Source organism: Stigmatopora nigra, chromosome 1 (assembly GCF_051989575.1).
Source record: "Stigmatopora nigra isolate UIUO_SnigA chromosome 1, RoL_Snig_1.1, whole genome shotgun sequence".
Taxonomy (NCBI): Eukaryota; Metazoa; Chordata; class Actinopteri; order Syngnathiformes; family Syngnathidae; genus Stigmatopora; species Stigmatopora nigra.
In genome coordinates this window covers 16,600,184-16,617,401 of record NC_135508.1, presented here as the reverse complement: position 1 = coordinate 16,617,401, position 17,218 = coordinate 16,600,184, and the positions used below count along the sequence as shown (strand labels likewise).

Genomic DNA, 17,218 nt, shown 5'->3' with positions numbered 1-17,218 from the left:
GTTTGAAAATCATATTATTTAGAATTACTTCACACAGTGATTTTTTTTTATTTATAACGTCTATTTTTCATCTCTTCAAATGACAATATCACGTTTTAAAAACATTGCAAGATAATATATATATATTATTTATACATATATTGCAACTTAATAAATGCAATGTTCTTGCAAATCAAGGGTGTCCAGAGAGTGCAATATTTTATGAGGGAAAATATTTTCCCTTCATATTCTATTTACTCCCATCAGCACATGTAACAAATCGTCAACAATAGATGATTAGAAGTGAACTTAGAGTGCCAAAATGAATCCGGCTCTTTGCTTATCATCATATTTTGTATATATGTGGCTCTTTGCCTCCTCTGTTTCTCTTCTTCTTCTCTCTTGAAACACTCATACTCACCTGGGCCGATTAAAAACAAATAATAAGTAAGGGTAAGAAAGTGTTATGGTGAATAATATGGTTTCAAATGTGTTTTTGTGTGTGTCTGTCTGCTTTGGCAGGTGACCGCGTGGTGACTCTCACACTTTCCTCTTTTCCTTTTTGTGTCTAATCACTGGCTTATTGTATACACAATCGCAAAACTTTTTGGAACTGCAATTATAAATAGACCTGGCGATCCCATCCTCACTGACGGAATCCTAGAACTAATTTGAGCATTGTAGGACCCAGCAGACCACCATTCTCCCTTCTTCACCTGTTCGCTTGAGCGCCGCTCATGCCCACTCCCTCCCTCCCTCTTTTTTTTTAAACTTGGAAATGCATTTCTCCGGCCCCCGACAAAGACACAAACCTCAAGGCAATTAACAATGCTCAAGCTCCACTACCTGCTGCTCATCACCCTCGCCGGCGCCTCGCTCACGCTGGCCGAGATGGTGTTCCGTTGCCCGGCTTGCACGGCGGAGCACCAAGCTTTCTGCCCGCTCCTTAGCGAGCCTTGCGCGGAGATCGTCCGCGAGCCGGGCTGCGGGTGCTGCCCGGTGTGCGCCCGGCAGGAGGGCGAGACGTGCGGCGTGTATACCCCGAGGTGTGCAGCTGGCTTGCGATGCTACCCGACGCCCGGTTCGGAGATTCCTCTGGAACAACTGATGCAGGGCGATGGCCTGTGCCAACACACGGTCGACACTGACCCAACCAGCCTGGAGCCCCGGGAGCAGACCAGCGGTCAGTCCTTCCTTTGTCGGTCCATTCTCTCAGGGTTGTCTAAAATACCATAATAATCATCTTTAAAAAATATCAATTGAACTTTTTCTTCTTTTTCTTGTATTTAAAATACTTGTTCTGCTCTCTTTTAAGGAGAGTATTGATTCAATTTATGGTTTAAAAATATGAAAATTGTTCATTAGTAGCTCACACCGCCTTGTGGTGTAGAGGTTCACCTGCCTGACTTCGGTGTGGGCAGGCACGGGCTCAATTCCCTCTGGTTGGCAGTATGATTGGGAATGCAGATGGTTGTTTGTCACTCTGCGTGCCCTACGATTGACTGGCGGCCAATCTAGGGGGTAGTCTGCCTTTCGCCCTAAGACAGTTGGGTCAGGCTCCAGCAACCCCCGCAACTCTTTCGAGGATGGACGGTATGGAAGATGAATGAATAATTGGTAGCTCTTGTGACCCTAGTGAGAATAAAGCGGTTCAGAAAATGGAATTTTAAAAAATGGTAGCTGCCCTGCGATTTCCTGTCCACCAGTAGTCAGCTGAGATTGGCTCCAGCACCCTGCGTGACCATTTTGTGGATAAGCGGTTCAGAAAATGAATTAATAAATGATAGCCTTCCCTTTAACTTTTTTTCTGAATCATTTGTCGTGTGGTCCTTCCCTCATATACCTTGTTTAAGTGTTCATGGGGATGAAGAAGACAAAATAAAAAGTCCCTGCTCTCATTTTTTTTAAATCCGTGGAAATCTGCCTGGAAAGCAGCAAGATAAGGTGGCCAGAATTCTCACAGGCTGCACTCCTCAGACGGCATTAGAAAAAAAAAATCCCAATGTTGATGTTGACGATTCCTTAAGGGAGTGGAGAGAGTTGGGAGACAGCGGGAGGAATGTTGCATTGTTTGGAAAAGCTGGACTTTAGGCTTTGACCTGCAGTATGCATACACTGTGGTCTACCTAGAAACTGGGCCGACTGTGTGCGCAGGAGGACTCCTGTGAGGCTCATGTGCTTTGTGTTTGTACAAGGATGGGTCACAGTGAAGAGGAAAAGTAAACAATCACATTATTTGGCTGAATTTGAGGCCCTCATTGAAGCTGGTCGAGTATAGTCGTTTTGAACACTGCACCAAAATTAAAATGACATACGTGTTTTATTGTGGAGCTCGTGCACTGGAAGATTATTTGTTCTTTGTTATCCGCCATTCTCATGGTTCAGAGTATGCCACCTGAAACAAAAAACAGGATCAATGTTACTTGTATAAAGGTTTCACATTTGTCACTTCTGGTTGTTAGACATGAAAGTTACCATGGGATCTCTTTGGAGAATACTAGATCCCTGCTACTAATGATTTATGCTGTGCAAAATCCCAAATCCAATGATGTGTACATAAAACAGAATACAATGATTTGCACATCCATTTTATCAATAGAAAAAAGGGGAAATTCAAGGTGTCAAATGTTTTTTTTGCAAACACAGGACACACTGGCATGTTGGATTACTAGCCCAGACATTGTCATTTTTTTTATAATAGTGTTGACATAAAATTAAGCAGAATTTGTGTTTTTTTGTAAAGCCACCAGAGCTACAATGAGTGTGCCCATGATTGTTTGTCACTATTTGGCTGGCGACCATTAAAGAGTGTAGCAGTTTACAGGGATAGGCTCAACATCTACCGCACTATAGCCCTAATGTGGAAGAGTACTGTGTGTCTGGGAATAGACTACTAATGACTCTGAAACATTGTTTAAAATAATATAGGATGGCCAAATACTTATATCCTGCAGTGGTGTATTCACCTGACTTCGTTGAGGATGAGGTCCATTTCCACTCAGTGACGATGTGATTATGGGCATGAAAGGCTTTCTGTTCCTCTGTGTGCCTTACGACTGTGTGGCGAGATCTTTAGGTTGTGATTCCACTTTTTCTCAGAGGTGATCCGGGATAGGCTTCAGCATCCTTTATTGCTGACAAGGATAAGCAATGTTGAAAATGGATGGAAGTATTAATTGCCGAGGCAGCACAGTAAAATAAAGGTTAGCCAGTGCGCCCCATAGTTCTGAGATTGCGGGTTCAATCTCTGGTGTGTTCAGACTATCTTGTGTGGTTTTTGGTTGCAAGTTCTTCCCATGGCTTCCCGTGTTTTCTTCGAGTACTCTATCCTTACCCCTCATCCTTAAGACATGTTGGAAGTCCGAGTGATCACTCCAAATTGTCCCGACGAGTGTGTGCGTGTATGATTGGTTTTCTTGTGCCCTGTGATTGGTTGCCAACTAATTTAGGGTGTACCACGCCCCCATGCTCATTCTTGGCTGAGATAGGAAAATGAATGAATATTTTTATCCATACAAACAAATGAAGCAACATTTGGACTGTAACGGATGATCATTAAATGTCAGTATGCTTCACACAACATATAACACACACCCAAATTACACTTATTTGAATGGGGGAGGTAACAATGTCGAGTACATCAGATCTTATGGAAGTTAGAGCCAAAGAGGCATTCCTGTCCATTTGAAGCCTTCCAGACTGAAATAGCCTAGAGATAATCTCCCCCAACCATGCACACACACACACACACACACACACACACACACACACACACACACACACACATACACACAAATCCTCCAATCGACACAAGTGGACCTCCCCACTGTACTCCTCAAAATTTGCACACACCCACTGCCCCATCTTCTCCAACTCGGGGTCCCCCTTTTAATGTAGTTGTGTGTACTAACTAACATGTTTTAGTGCAACCAGTGAAGTGTTTTGTTTTTTCTTTAATGTGTTATTTAGGAGGCCAAAAATAATAACTTTCTGAGTGGCCACCGCACAAAATGCATTGCCTAAAATTCAATGACATTTACAAAGTTCTTGTTATGGTGAAAAAACATCTATCATTGACAACTACAATGGTGGAAAAATCGGTCGTGTTTATGGTACAGAGCCAACAGAGGCCCTGATATTACTTCAACAATTTAATATACATATTTGCTCTTCTTTTGCCCTTGTAAACATACATATATGTGCATATAGAGAATATATTATACACTGATGCATGATGCATTTATATGTGTGCACAAGATAGTAAAGAGACTGTGTGTCTGGGGGTGTAGGTGCAAGCGTGCCAGAACATGTCCAAACTGCTCTCAGATGAAAGTCTATAGACAACTGCCTCCTGCAATTGTTTTCAAAACCAGTTCCACATAGTCCTTAAAAATCAAAACAGAAAATTGTTTGTTTCTCATACGCTTGCTTAAATCCCAATTTGGGATTTAATATTATGATTGCACATTAATTTGGTTTGGTCTTTTTACAAGCCATTTTTGCATTAGCAGGCATCCGAATGTGACTAAAGACTATTTCTATCCATGCAGATGAGTGACTAAGCCAGCATTCATTCTGCTGACCCAAATCTTGACGTGACACCTCTGGCCTTTGTGTATTCTGGGAATCTGTCATGGATCAGATGTAGTAAGGAACTCATTGTGTGGGGCTTAATTCAAGCAGTAGACTGGACACATGTCCTGCTCCTCTCTTCAAACTGCTTATCCGAGCCCACTGAGGCCTAACTGCTGGTAAAGAGAAAGAGAACACTGGTGGGGTGGTCCTCATTGCTAGGGTGCATAGACATGCAGTTGAAAAGATTGTGGTCTTTGCCCTTTACAAATGCCGTGTTCATGTGTAGGGCTGCCTAGACTTTAGACTCATGTAGCTTTTATCAGGAGGAGTTGTAAAAATTAGGTAACGGGTCAAGTACAGTAAACAGTTTTAAGCATCAAACGGTTAAGAGTCTAAAACACAAACATTTAAAGAAAGTTTACAGTGTGTCATACATTTAATCCGTTATAATTTTATTCAACGACACTTTTTTCTTTCTGCAATTGCATTAATGGGGCTCATTTGTCTGTTTAAAAATTCACATAGAAATGGTGTTACTACTAGTACGGTAAAGTCCATTAAAATAACCTTATTTTCTTCAGTGTGGTTCTCTCAAATCTAACACAGAGTTGATCTCTAACTCCTAGTCCTCCTATAGGTGAAGTCATAGAACTGCTGTCCGATGTTAGCCTGAGTGATGTCCGCATTCCTAGTAAGGACACCACCTGGATGGGACCGAAGGTGAATGCTGTACGACAACATCGTCAAGATATGCTGACAAAGATGAAGACCAATAAGGTGGAAGAGCTCAAACCTACACGACCAAAACAGGTGGGGGTATATGCCTGGAAGTGATGTGTTGTTTCCGACCACGTTTGCCACAAGTTAATCTTAAATGTAAACAAGCAACTAAATTGTCGGTATTGTGAAAGAACACCTAAACACGCTGGAGTAACTTTAAAAACGGTAATGGACACCCTGAATTGATCACTAGCCAATTGCAGGGCACAAGGGTCTCCATTCACCCTCACACCCATACCTTGGGGGTATTTATAGTGTTCAACAAGCCTACGCTGCATGTTTTTGGGATGTGGGAGGAAACCGTACTACTCGGACAAAACCCACGCGATAACAAGCAATCTCCACACAGTGAGAACCGACTTTGCATCGAACACTCAACAGCCCACCTTTCACTATTTAGATATCTCCAATATACCATTACATTTCATTTATATTACCAAATTCTTATTTTAATATAACCTATTCAAAAAAGACCACAGCAGAGGAAGTATGAACCTTTTTTTTTTTCTTCCTGAAATAAACCATGCTCAGTCTTCTTTCCATTCAGTTGTCTGTTAAAATATTGGTGACAAAGTCAATTTCTATTTTTGCACTACATTTTATTTTAGAGTGTACTATTTTATCCTTTTTTTCATTCATTCATTCACTGGAACGCTTTATCCTCAATAGGGTCGCAGGAGGTTCTGGAGCCTATCCTAGCTGATTTTGAGACAGTGGCGGGGGACACCCTGAATTGGTGGCCAGCCAATCGCAGGGCACAAGCAGACAAACAACCATTCATGCACACAATCTTACCGAGGGGCAATTTAGAGTTTCCAATCAGCCTACCATGCATGTATTTGAAAAGTGGGAGAAAGCCGGTGTACTTGGAAAAAAAACCCATGCAGGCCCAGGGAGAACATGCAAACTCCACAAAGGTGGACCACCCTAGATTTGAACTCAGGACCCCAGAGCTGTGAGACCGACACGCTAACCACTCATAAACCGGGTCGCCTATATATAGTGGAGTCATTATTATTACACACATTTGGTGTGATTGGAAAAAAAGTGAGTAAATATATATAAAATAAAAAGTAGTGTATGACTTTGAGTCATATGTACCATAACTATCAATTATACATATGTTGCCCGAGTTGTCGCAAAGATGCAGTACTTTGCTGTTGAGCGATCAAGGGTTCAAGTTTCAATATGTGTATGTTTGCCAAAACTAAACCTCCAGCCAAAACCTGCTGACTGTGTGCCTTGTTTCGTGTATCAGACACCATGTCAGCAGGAGCTGGACCAGGTGCTGGAAAGGATCTCCAAGATGCCCTTCAGAGATAATCGAGGTCCTCTGGAGGACCTTTATGCCCTGCATATCCCCAACTGCGACAGGAGGGGACAGTATAATCTCAAACAAGTGAGCAAACCACTTCTTAATACAGTCATACCTCTACTTACGAGTGCTTCTAGGTACGGAATTTTCAGGTTACAAAATTCTTAATATGCAAATGACTGACTCGAGATAAGAAAAATATCCAAGTTACGAAATCCTCCATAAAGTAAATACATTTCCTAATCAGTTATTTTATTTCGAAAATATTGTCGCGGATGCATTGATTCTCACTTTAGAACATCGCTACCCTCTACTGGGCTCTCATTTCATTGCTCTCATTCTATCTCATATAATGACAATAAAAGCATTCAATTCAATTCAATTGGCTGTCTCACAACAACCACTGTCCATGTTTCAAGATTCTCTCTTACATACCTGTCCACCTCAGCTAAATGCTCCCCTAATTAATGATTAAAATTCCCCTTATTAAGCGATTAAATACCGTCCAAATCCAACGCAGCACATATTTTCACCCCCACACATGTACACACTCCCTCACACACACGAACACACACAAACACACACACACACACGCACGCACACGCACGCACACTCAGGCACACACACACACACACAACACTACAAAGTGGACTGCTTTTAGCCCTGGTAGAAGGGCTCTTGCCGCCATCTGGCGGAAAAACACTAGTATTACTTCTCCCAATATAATAGCTATGGAGGGAAATATTTCAGCGGTGGAGGGCACATTTTTCACAGGGATTATGGCCATTATATTCATTTTAAGACATTGATAAATCATTTCCTTATAATTTTCTCTCATTTTTGCGTGTTGCCTCACATCTTTCATACAAAATTGGGACACATTGACATAATTCAAAGGGTTCAGTTGCTAGTTGTGTGATGGAACGAATTAAATAATTTACATATAAAGTACACTTCTACTTACAAACATTTCAGGTTAGGAATAAAGTTCTGGAACCAATTTATTTCGTAAGTAGAGGTACAAATGTATTAATATTAATAATAATATTTTACCAATTTCCTCATACGCAGCTGGGTATGATGACAATTAGGTTTTTGTCGATTCAATGATTACGACAAAGCCCATGTTCGATTATTATCCGATTATTATGTAACCATGGTATTTTAGCAACATGGATGTGATTGACTATTGCTGACCTTAAATGATAACAAATCCCATCATTTTCAGAATTACAGAACAAGTTATGAAGGGAGGGGGCGGGGTTTCTACTTATCTCGAATGAATACTTAATATTGTTAAAATTGCTACTGACAAAAAAAAATACTTTTCAGTGCAAGATGTCGCTCTATGGCCAGAGGGGCGAGTGCTGGTGTGTAAGCCCCTACACTGGCAGACCCATCCCAGCAGCTCCCACTGTGCGGGGCAATCCCAACTGCAGCCAGTACCTTTCAGACCTGGAGCTGGACCTAGAGATAGCCAACATGGATCAGATATAATTGTTTATTTTTTTTTGTTTGTTTGTTTTTTTAAGGAACTGAATAGAGGATGAACAACAAGAATTAATAGGTTAGGTCAATTAGCAATATGGCACAGCCTTAGAGGAACAATATGTTACCGTTAACATGGTATTAAAAAAAGAGCTGTAGATGAAATTTGCTGTTTGATTTGTTTTGGCTGAAACCACTTTCACATCAAAATACACATCAGTAATCATCTTTCGCCGCTTTATGCCCGTTTTTGCATGGCAACACGCTCATTTCATAACATAAACAATTTAAATTAACTTGGATTATGATGCAGACACACTCAAAAATAAATGTTATCTAACCTTACACTAAACCTAATTCTAATTTTGTATTAAAGTTTGATACTTTTCTTCTCCCGGGTTGGCTCTATTTGCCCCGCCTCCACCCTGACTTTCACTATCGATGGGCTGTTTGCCTTTGTATTCCTTTCAAAATATTCCGAAAATGATGCACACAGATATCCTCACAATAGGATAACGCACGACCACTTGCCAACAAGAAATAATATATACTCCTCGTATTAGCGATCATTCCGCCATTTGCGCTGTGTGACGGGGAAAAAAAAACACTGAAAAAAATGCAACGTTCCGCCCAGTGCTCGTAGATATCTGTTATACACGAAATAAATGCGGCAAAAAAGACAGTCCCCTGAAGCCTCTAATGTCTTGACCACCTGGCTTTCATGTATCTCAAAATTTGTCTCATATCTAGAGATAATTTTTTTGCTCTAAATTTTACACGTATCTTGAATTGCTCATATGTCAGGGCGCTCTTATGTTGAGGTACCACCGTAATGGCTAGAAATATCGTGTGAAGAATTAAACCGTTTTTGCCACATTTTCTGCTCCTTGGTCATCTAAGGCTTGTATAAAGCAGACGCACAGGTATAGATGGAGCCAACCTATTATTTGCAGATTGTAAAGAATATGTCTGGGTATTGTTATACAATATTGCAATAGTACAAATGCCACAGCATCGTTCATGTTGCAAATTCAGTTTTCGAAGCACTTACGCTATTCTTTACCCTATATATTGGCAGAAAGATAAAACAGATTTATAAAGCAAATGATGCAAAACATAGATGCTTTAAAAATTCAGTGATTTCTCTTTTTTCTTTTTAAATTGAGCGTAAATTAGATAACAGTAACAGTAATTATCAAGTTTACTTTGATGAAGCGACCTTCTTTTTCAAATGTAATTATTGTATATATTGATGAGTTGTTTATATTTCCCGTTTAATAATGTTGTTTTTTCAACTTAAGGCTAATGAATATCATTTAATGGCTTTAAATGTTAGAAACAAGAGCTCAAATTCAACCAATAAATATCATTTAATGGCTTTAAATGTTAGAAACAAGAGCTCAAATTCAACCATTTAGTGCTTTTCCAAAGTATGGGATCTTTATTTAAATAATGATTGGTGTTACAAAAAACTGAGTACGATGCATGATAAATACTTTACGAGATTGTACACAACATAATCATTGTATTTTGAATCACAATCTGTCCTGGGAGAGTAACACGTTAATTAACCCAGTTTACTCACTTGTGTAACTTTGCTTTAAAATAAACAGGAAGATGGTCACGGTGGAAAAGGCGCTGATCAAAATTTTCAGAGGTTTTTTTAGCATCCACCTTGGACTCATCCACCAGTAGGACCATTCAAAAGCATGCAAATTGCAATTCAAATTGGCATTGGCCAAAGGCACTTGGATTTCTCTATGAAGTCATCAGCCATTCCTGTGCCAGCCAGTCACACTAGTGGATTATCCTGCACTCTGATAGATGAATATACTATGTCTTTACGTCGATTTTTTCGTTCAAGTCCCAAAAGATATGGGTAAGCTCTTCTGCAAGGGCATTGCATTGCACAAACAAACACACGCACACATACAGACTATGTTATCAGGTTCATGAACACATTCTGGACATGGAATTAATGGAAAGTTAAAAATGTATTCAATAACCTTTCAATCAACAATGACGTACATTAAACTATGGAGGGTTGTCGTTATAGGTAATTAATTTGGCATTTTCACTTGGCAATTGCATCTCTATATTTTATTGGGATTTTAGATGAAACTGCAATTCAGAATTACTTGGCAGTACTGAGCATAGTGTCAGCTCCCCTCCTGGGAACATATGAACAAGTACAATTAAAAAAAATTAGAATCCCAAAAATAACAACATAATGGAATCGGTCCCTCTTACCTTTTCTCATAGAAAACCCAGCAGTAGCTGCCCAATGCTCCCCCAGAATCACAAAAAAATATGCCACAAATACTCTCACAGGAGCAGAAGCTGCTATACTTAGTTCAACGTCAGATTTAAATTTGCTATATAAAACAAACTAAATGCCCAATATGTATTTGGTAGGTGTATCTCAATATATTTCAATAGGGCAGACATTTAAATTTTATATATGTTTTCAACCATTTCATTCTACAGTCTGCTGACACTTTCGGGTGAGACTGATATAATTCACCAGGAACCCTGGAAGGGTTGGACCCATCCAGCAGTTCCTAAATTACAAGAGCTGTTTAAATTACTTCGCTGTGCTTGGTTGCTCGGCAGAGTCACCAAAACTCGATCCCCTAGACTAGAGAATGTACTGCAGTAAGGGCAAGTTTAGTCACACCTTCGCTGAAGTCAGTTATCAAAATAACCCGTGATTCCATCAATAGCATATCGCCATAATTGCATTGTAGGCAGAAATACAGCATGTCTTTACTGTCTAAGCCCATTTTCTCCCCATGGAAACACTGGTTTCTGTCCTAGAATTTGGATTTTTGTCATATGTAAGCTTTATTTTCTGAGAGCAAACACAATCTTGAAAGAGAACAAATTTTAAAAATTTAATTAATAAAACAAGTCAATTTAGTTAATAAAACAATCTAATCTATTGAGATGTATCATAAAGCACTGGAGAGAAAATAGGGGACCACTGCGAATGACTGATTTCTGCGATGTTAGTATGTATGGGTAGGTTTGTGCAAAATAAAAATGTCGGGTGCGTTCCATAAACTACTGACAACACACCTACCCAATTATAAAAATAAAGTTGTCATTTCTTTGTAGAAAATCCAAAAAACAAAAAATGTCCAGTGGCCTTTTGGTGTTTTGTTTTTTCCAGAGCTAATATATGAAGATAATGTATAATCTATTTCATGTTAAAGGTGCTATGAAATAGGACAGCAAATTTATTGGGCACAATTCCATCCTAAAAAAAAAAAAGCTAAATAATAGGTTTAATAATGAAATGATCCAAACTAGTCTATTTTTTGCAGCTGCCTTAACCCAGACCACAAAAAAACACTCAAAACAGAATGATTTTAAGATTTTTACAATCCGCAGATGCACAATTTTGGATTGAGAACTAACCAACTACACTAACTAAAAATAGCTTTCAGTGCCAAATTAGTTTTTTCTATATGTAAGATTACAATAGTATATTTTCATTTATGACACGGCCACCATTTCATAGCACCTTTAAGTGAATGAACACAGCCCATTTAGAACTGTACAGTATAACCCTTGAGCAAGCATTTCAGCTTCCCTTTTAAAACTTTTTTTAGAACAGTTCACAATGAGCACATGGTGACAAATCAGACTACTGATCGGCACTCATCAAATACAGTATGAGTAATACCACTGGCGTAGTTTATGCCAGGAACCTTGGCACCAAAGCGATCCACACACCAGCAGATCCCCCTCCTTCGTCCACGTGATGGCTTGCACTGCAAGCGGAAAGGTGATGGGTTCAGCTTATTGTTTGCAGCATAAGTCATAAAATAAGAAGGGTGCCATTCTACCTGTTTGCGCTTGAAGAAACCTTTTTTGTCACAGTTAGGGATATACAAAGAGAGAGCCAAGACCCGGGATGTGTCCTTCATGCTCTGAATGAGTTGATCCAAGCGTCTCCGGCAAGGTCCCTAAATGCACACATAGGAGAAGACATGGTTGCTTTTTTTAGCAATCTTATTTATTCAAAATGTTGAAAAGTCTAAAGTCATTTTCCATTATTTCTTGCTGTTTGATTCATGAGATAAGTCATAAAGGATTGTGATCTATGTGGATTGTGACAGATATATACTGTAAAAAAAAAATGCTGTCCATATTTATGCGTTTGCCAAGGGTTATTATAATAATTTTGTCCCATGACAAATTTTTAGGAAATATTAATTTACTTGGAAGAACTAAAATTAAATAAGACGTTGCTCATTATTGCAAAGAAGGAGTCAAGACTTAATTGGAGCCCTCCATTGATTTAGCTTGAAAGTTGCTTACAATAATTCTTTATTGTGATTTAGTGTCTGTATTAACCAAAATTGATGTTATTTGAGAAGAAACAAAGCCTGAAGCATAGTGGTTAGTGTGTGCTGATCACATACAAGCTCCAATTTCTCCAGTCCGTGCAGAGGGAAGTCCAAATGGCTGCTGGGTCCGACCCTGGCAAGCTGCTTTTTGCGGTCCTTTGCCTGCTTCATCGCCTGCGCCTTTCGACTGCTAATGTGGTCCCGTCCGTATATGGGCACCTTAGTTAGGGGCATCATGCTGTCTGGTGGCAGGGAGAAAACCATCATCATTAGATCAAATGTCACAGTTGGATAGCAGCTCAGACTTTATAATAATACTATTAATCACTATGCATTTTACTTAGCAGGAAAAATGCAGACTGAATCGAAACTTCCAACACCAGACATGTCAGGCAATTGTAATAACCACAAGTCCACCATGACGTGAAACCAGATGAGATTCAGATTCACTTTTGCAGTCAATGAGAAAGCAAGCTAATGCGTGCATCAGAAGGGACAAACCCCCCACTGCTATCAAACGTGAGAAGTGACTCAGTCCCAGTCTCCTTTTCCATCCAATCTTCATAGCGCTGCATATGACATGGGTGGCTAAGAGCCTATAGAAACCAATGTCTCACTCCTTTAAGCCACTCCTGGCCCATTTCTCTTGCTATGTCATGCATCGTGGTTATTCCTCCATCTTAGTGGTACAGGGCCTGCGTGAGTGCACGCTAAGCTACTAAGCTAACAGGGTTGTAAAACAAGGTCAGCCATCGTAACTGTCCACCCCCTCCAAAGCTCCCACCCTGCCAATGCCATTAGTATAGATCACAGTCATGTTATCAATTACATATAATGAAGTCTTGGAAAACAGGTTTTCTGCTGACACATTAATTCTCTCTCCCAGGAAGAAAAAAAAGAGGCACGATCTGCATTATATCTATAAAGTCTTTGCTTGCTAATCCTCACTCAATCTGCTCGGTGCTGACTAATCATGTTCTTGCAAACTTTTATATGGAACTACTTGTATTTGAATTGACAAGGTTGGTTGCACATGATGTGTATGTACCTTCAATAGAGCAAAATGTTTCACATGCTACCTTTATTACCATACAGATCATCATTTTCACTTTGTATGGTAATTTCACATTTTCAGTTGAAATCAGGAAGTTGAAAGACTATATAATATCTATGCTGACAGTGCAGGCAAGTGCAGTTGTAGTGGAAAAAAAAGTGTAATGTCTGCAAGGTTACATTAAATACCTGGCATTGAATCCTGCAGAATATATTTCTGTGCTTCGAGCAAATTTTATCTCGCCATAGTGTAGGCCCTATACTATAGGGCCTATATGAAGGAAGCATGCTTGTTTAAAAAAAAACAAAGAAAATGGAGAAGCGTAATAGAGAACAGCAATACGTGATACGGATGGTAACATGTCGCAAAAAAGAGATGCCATACCAGGGAGAAAATAAAGGCAAGAAATTGTAGAAGGCAGGATAAAATATTACTTGAGACAATGTAGAGCAAGACAAAGCTTGAGAGGGTGCTCCCTGACAGAAAAAAATGACTCAAAGTATTGTCTCCAAGTCAGCTTGACAAGGTTCCACCTGTACTTTTCTCCTTTGTTTTGCCTTTTAGGTGTAAGATGAGAGATTGATTGGCAGCCATTGTCGAGTTCACTTGGCCTGAGCTTGTTAGCTGCAATAGGGGCAATTGTCTATTTAGAGCTTCTTAGTCATGTGCGCTGGTAATGATGTAAGACTATTTAAATTTTGATGAAGACTCAACTCGTCAGCCTCACTGGCTCCAAAAAGGTCAACTCAAATTTGTATCTTCGACTCACCTGAATACACTGAAAGCATAGATTAGGAACACCACAAGAAGCCATTACAACAGGATGTAGTATAAAAACCATAGGAGGAAGCTGAACAAGGCCAGGATAAGCTATTTGAATATTTTTTTTAAAATGCTTTTTGACAAAGAATACTAGCCACGGTGAATACTAAATCATTAGGCCATCTAAAATAAATTGGTCATAAATTACAAATGCATGTAAGTCAATGACAAGTACAACAATGCTCTTAAACTCAATTCCTTGTTCGTATTTTATTTTGTTTACTGTAAATGGATAACTCATCATCATGCTAGTCTCCATTTTTTTTAATCTGCAATCTTATTTGGATGAAACATGTGTAATTAAAAAAAAAAAATATATATATATATATATATATATATATTTTTTTTTTTATTATATATATATATATATATATATATATATATATATATATATATATATATATATATATATATATATATATATATATATATATATATATATATATATATATATATATATATATATATATATATATATATATATATATATATATATATATATATATATATATATATATATATATATATATATATATATATATGTATATGTATATATGTATATATCCAAGCATGCCTTTATTTGCTCAAGGAGCAACACATAATCTTAATGCGGCTTTTTGCTTTTTGACCTCCAAGACAAGACAGCGGGCCTACCTTTCGAAGGATGCGGCAGTTTGTACAACTTCTCATTTCTACACACCCCCCGACCGTGCAGGAGGGCGTGCAGGGGCTTCTCCTCGCCGCTCTTGGGAAGGCATCGCAGACCGCGCGCGCACGGTCCCGTGTACACGCCGCATGATTGTCCGTCCACAAAGGCGCATGTCAGGCAACAGCCGCAGCCGGGCTCCTTGACCGCCTGGCAGCCGACCGGCATCGGGGGGCACATGGAACGAGCCTTCTGGTCACACGGCTCGCAAGGCACGAAAGACGCAGCACAGCTGGTGACGCACAGCACGGGGACTAGCAAGAGGGGCAAGCTCAGTAGCATGATGCGCGAGATAATGATCAGCTGAAGAACCCTATGTGGAGCAAAGATTGGAGTCCAATCATCAAGCGGGTGTTTGCCGTATCCACAGGTGTGCCAAGGTGTCACCGCAACTGATGGACAACCACGGAAATTGAGCTTCTCGCACCTTCTTCTTAATTTTGCGGTTGGAAAATGGGGAATCTGCACGCATATATCCAGTCGTGGCGTGGCGTTTGACTCTCCTCCTCTTCGTCCTCCTCTCCTTAGTCCGCTTCTGCCAGTCGCCGATTACGCGTGATAGCTGTCGTCTGCGCAGGAGAACAGCAGTGTGTGTCCCCCCACCCCTTGAGTCGCTCCCCTCTTGCCTTCGTCCCTGCGTGCGTGAGAGCAGAATGTGTAATCTGCGGTTGACGTTGAGCTGGCCTTAAAAAATAAATAAATCCAGAGGCGAAGCCTGTAACGATGGGTATGTCAAACAAGGCACGGAGGGGGAGGCGCACTTGTCAAGCGTGCACACTCTGATGCTGATTCTGCAGGGCGGGTGTTGGCATGCCTTCAGATGGGAGACGGTGATGTGACTGAAGTCTACTCAGTGGGACCACTACACCCACTGACCAAGTTAAACAGGCAATGCAAATACTATGTTTAAGAAAAGGCTATTCGTTTTTTTTCTGCTGAATCACAATTCTTTTTTTCTTCTCCTTCGGGGCAGCCTTACACGACAATCCCATTAAAATCATCCATGTCCCACATTTTGCCGCCCCCATTGCACACGCACTAGCTATCTAATCTTCAAATCCAGTTATTTCCAGAATGGCTGGTGAGATATGAGCTTTTGGCGACTCCTTCGAAACAGAAAGTGACCTTTAAAGCTTTTATTCCTCAGCACATGCGGGTCAGGTTTCACATTGACACTAGCAGTCTCCCCATGTCATAGTTTTAACATTTGTAAAAGTGACGTAAGTGGGAAATAAGTTATTTCCAAGTTCATCATTTAAATCTTATATTTGATCATATGTAACACAAATTGCTTCATGAATCTATGGAACTTTTATAATAATACTATTATAGTAAAGTTAATGTGGATAATACACCTCAATGGCTATACAATAGTCATTGAGGTGTATTAGCTTTCCTACTTTATCAGTAGGGCTGTCACCTTGCTTCTCATCACAATACCAATTGGAAAAGTGAATCATGGCTTTTCTGATGAAGTAAATATGTGGGCCATTTGTAGAAATTGCATGACACTGCGGCAAACGAACAGTGCCCATCAATGTAATTAAAAAATGTATTGTGTTTGTTACCACAGGACTGCTCAGTCTGCAAGACTGCTTTGGTAGCATTATATGGGGAAAAAAGGAAGGGACTGCACTTAATCTAGACCCATTTCTGTCATAACATGTCTGTAAGGCTGGACCAAGTTTTCAAACTCAAAACCATGACCTTTTTAGTAAATGAACTTGAACAGAAGGGTGATGACAAAGGAAATCAAAGGGCACCATAGAAAACCAACAGAGCCTTCAAAATACCTCTCATGTCTTTCTTTCCCTTTATGCTCATTATATCTGTCACACTGTGTTTTTCAACCGCTAAGTTTTGTACCACAATGATTACAAAGGAAATCCAATTTCTTGAATTAACAGACATCTTTCAAGTACACCTGGAGTTATCCTTAAAGCCTTTACAATAAGGTTCTAGAAGCAATTTGTTCATACAGCTCTAACCGAGGATTTGCTACTATTGTTTGCTGTATCTATCTGCAGCTCAGCTTTCACATTCTGACCTACTTTACTACACGCCAAAGGACGCTGCAGCTGCAGAGGGTGGGTGCTTGTGGAGGAACTCCTCAAAAAAGGTGTAAGAATGATAAAGCGGGATGC

General features: G+C 39.9%; 2 protein-coding genes and 1 long non-coding RNA gene across 3 annotated transcripts; 1 reads left to right on the top strand and 2 right to left on the bottom strand.

The window, feature by feature from the left end:
• Positions 1-188: 188 nt before the first annotated feature.
• LOC144194867 (uncharacterized) lies at positions 189-2,093 on the bottom strand. The gene is made up of 3 exons (XR_013326012.1): positions 1,823-2,093; positions 1,382-1,611; positions 189-1,201 (listed from the first exon to the last, which is right to left on the bottom strand). It is a non-coding gene; the product is annotated as an uncharacterized LOC144194867 (long non-coding RNA).
• igfbp2a (insulin-like growth factor binding protein 2a) lies at positions 689-8,302 on the top strand. Its single transcript, XM_077714004.1, has 4 exons — positions 689-1,162; positions 5,192-5,364; positions 6,593-6,733; positions 7,982-8,302. Exons 1-4 carry the CDS (start codon positions 808-810, stop codon positions 8,144-8,146), a joined length of 834 nt encoding a protein of 277 aa, XP_077570130.1. The 5' UTR covers positions 689-807; the 3' UTR covers positions 8,147-8,302.
• Positions 8,303-9,550: 1,248 nt separating this feature from the next.
• LOC144194783 (insulin-like growth factor-binding protein 5) lies at positions 9,551-16,114 on the bottom strand. Its single transcript, XM_077714127.1, has 4 exons — positions 15,023-16,114; positions 12,568-12,734; positions 11,989-12,108; positions 9,551-11,913 (listed from the first exon to the last, which is right to left on the bottom strand). The coding sequence occupies exons 1-4, from the start codon at positions 15,354-15,356 to the stop codon at positions 11,782-11,784; spliced, it is 753 nt and encodes a 250-aa protein (XP_077570253.1). The 5' UTR covers positions 15,357-16,114; the 3' UTR covers positions 9,551-11,781.
• Positions 16,115-17,218: the final 1,104 nt, after the last annotated feature.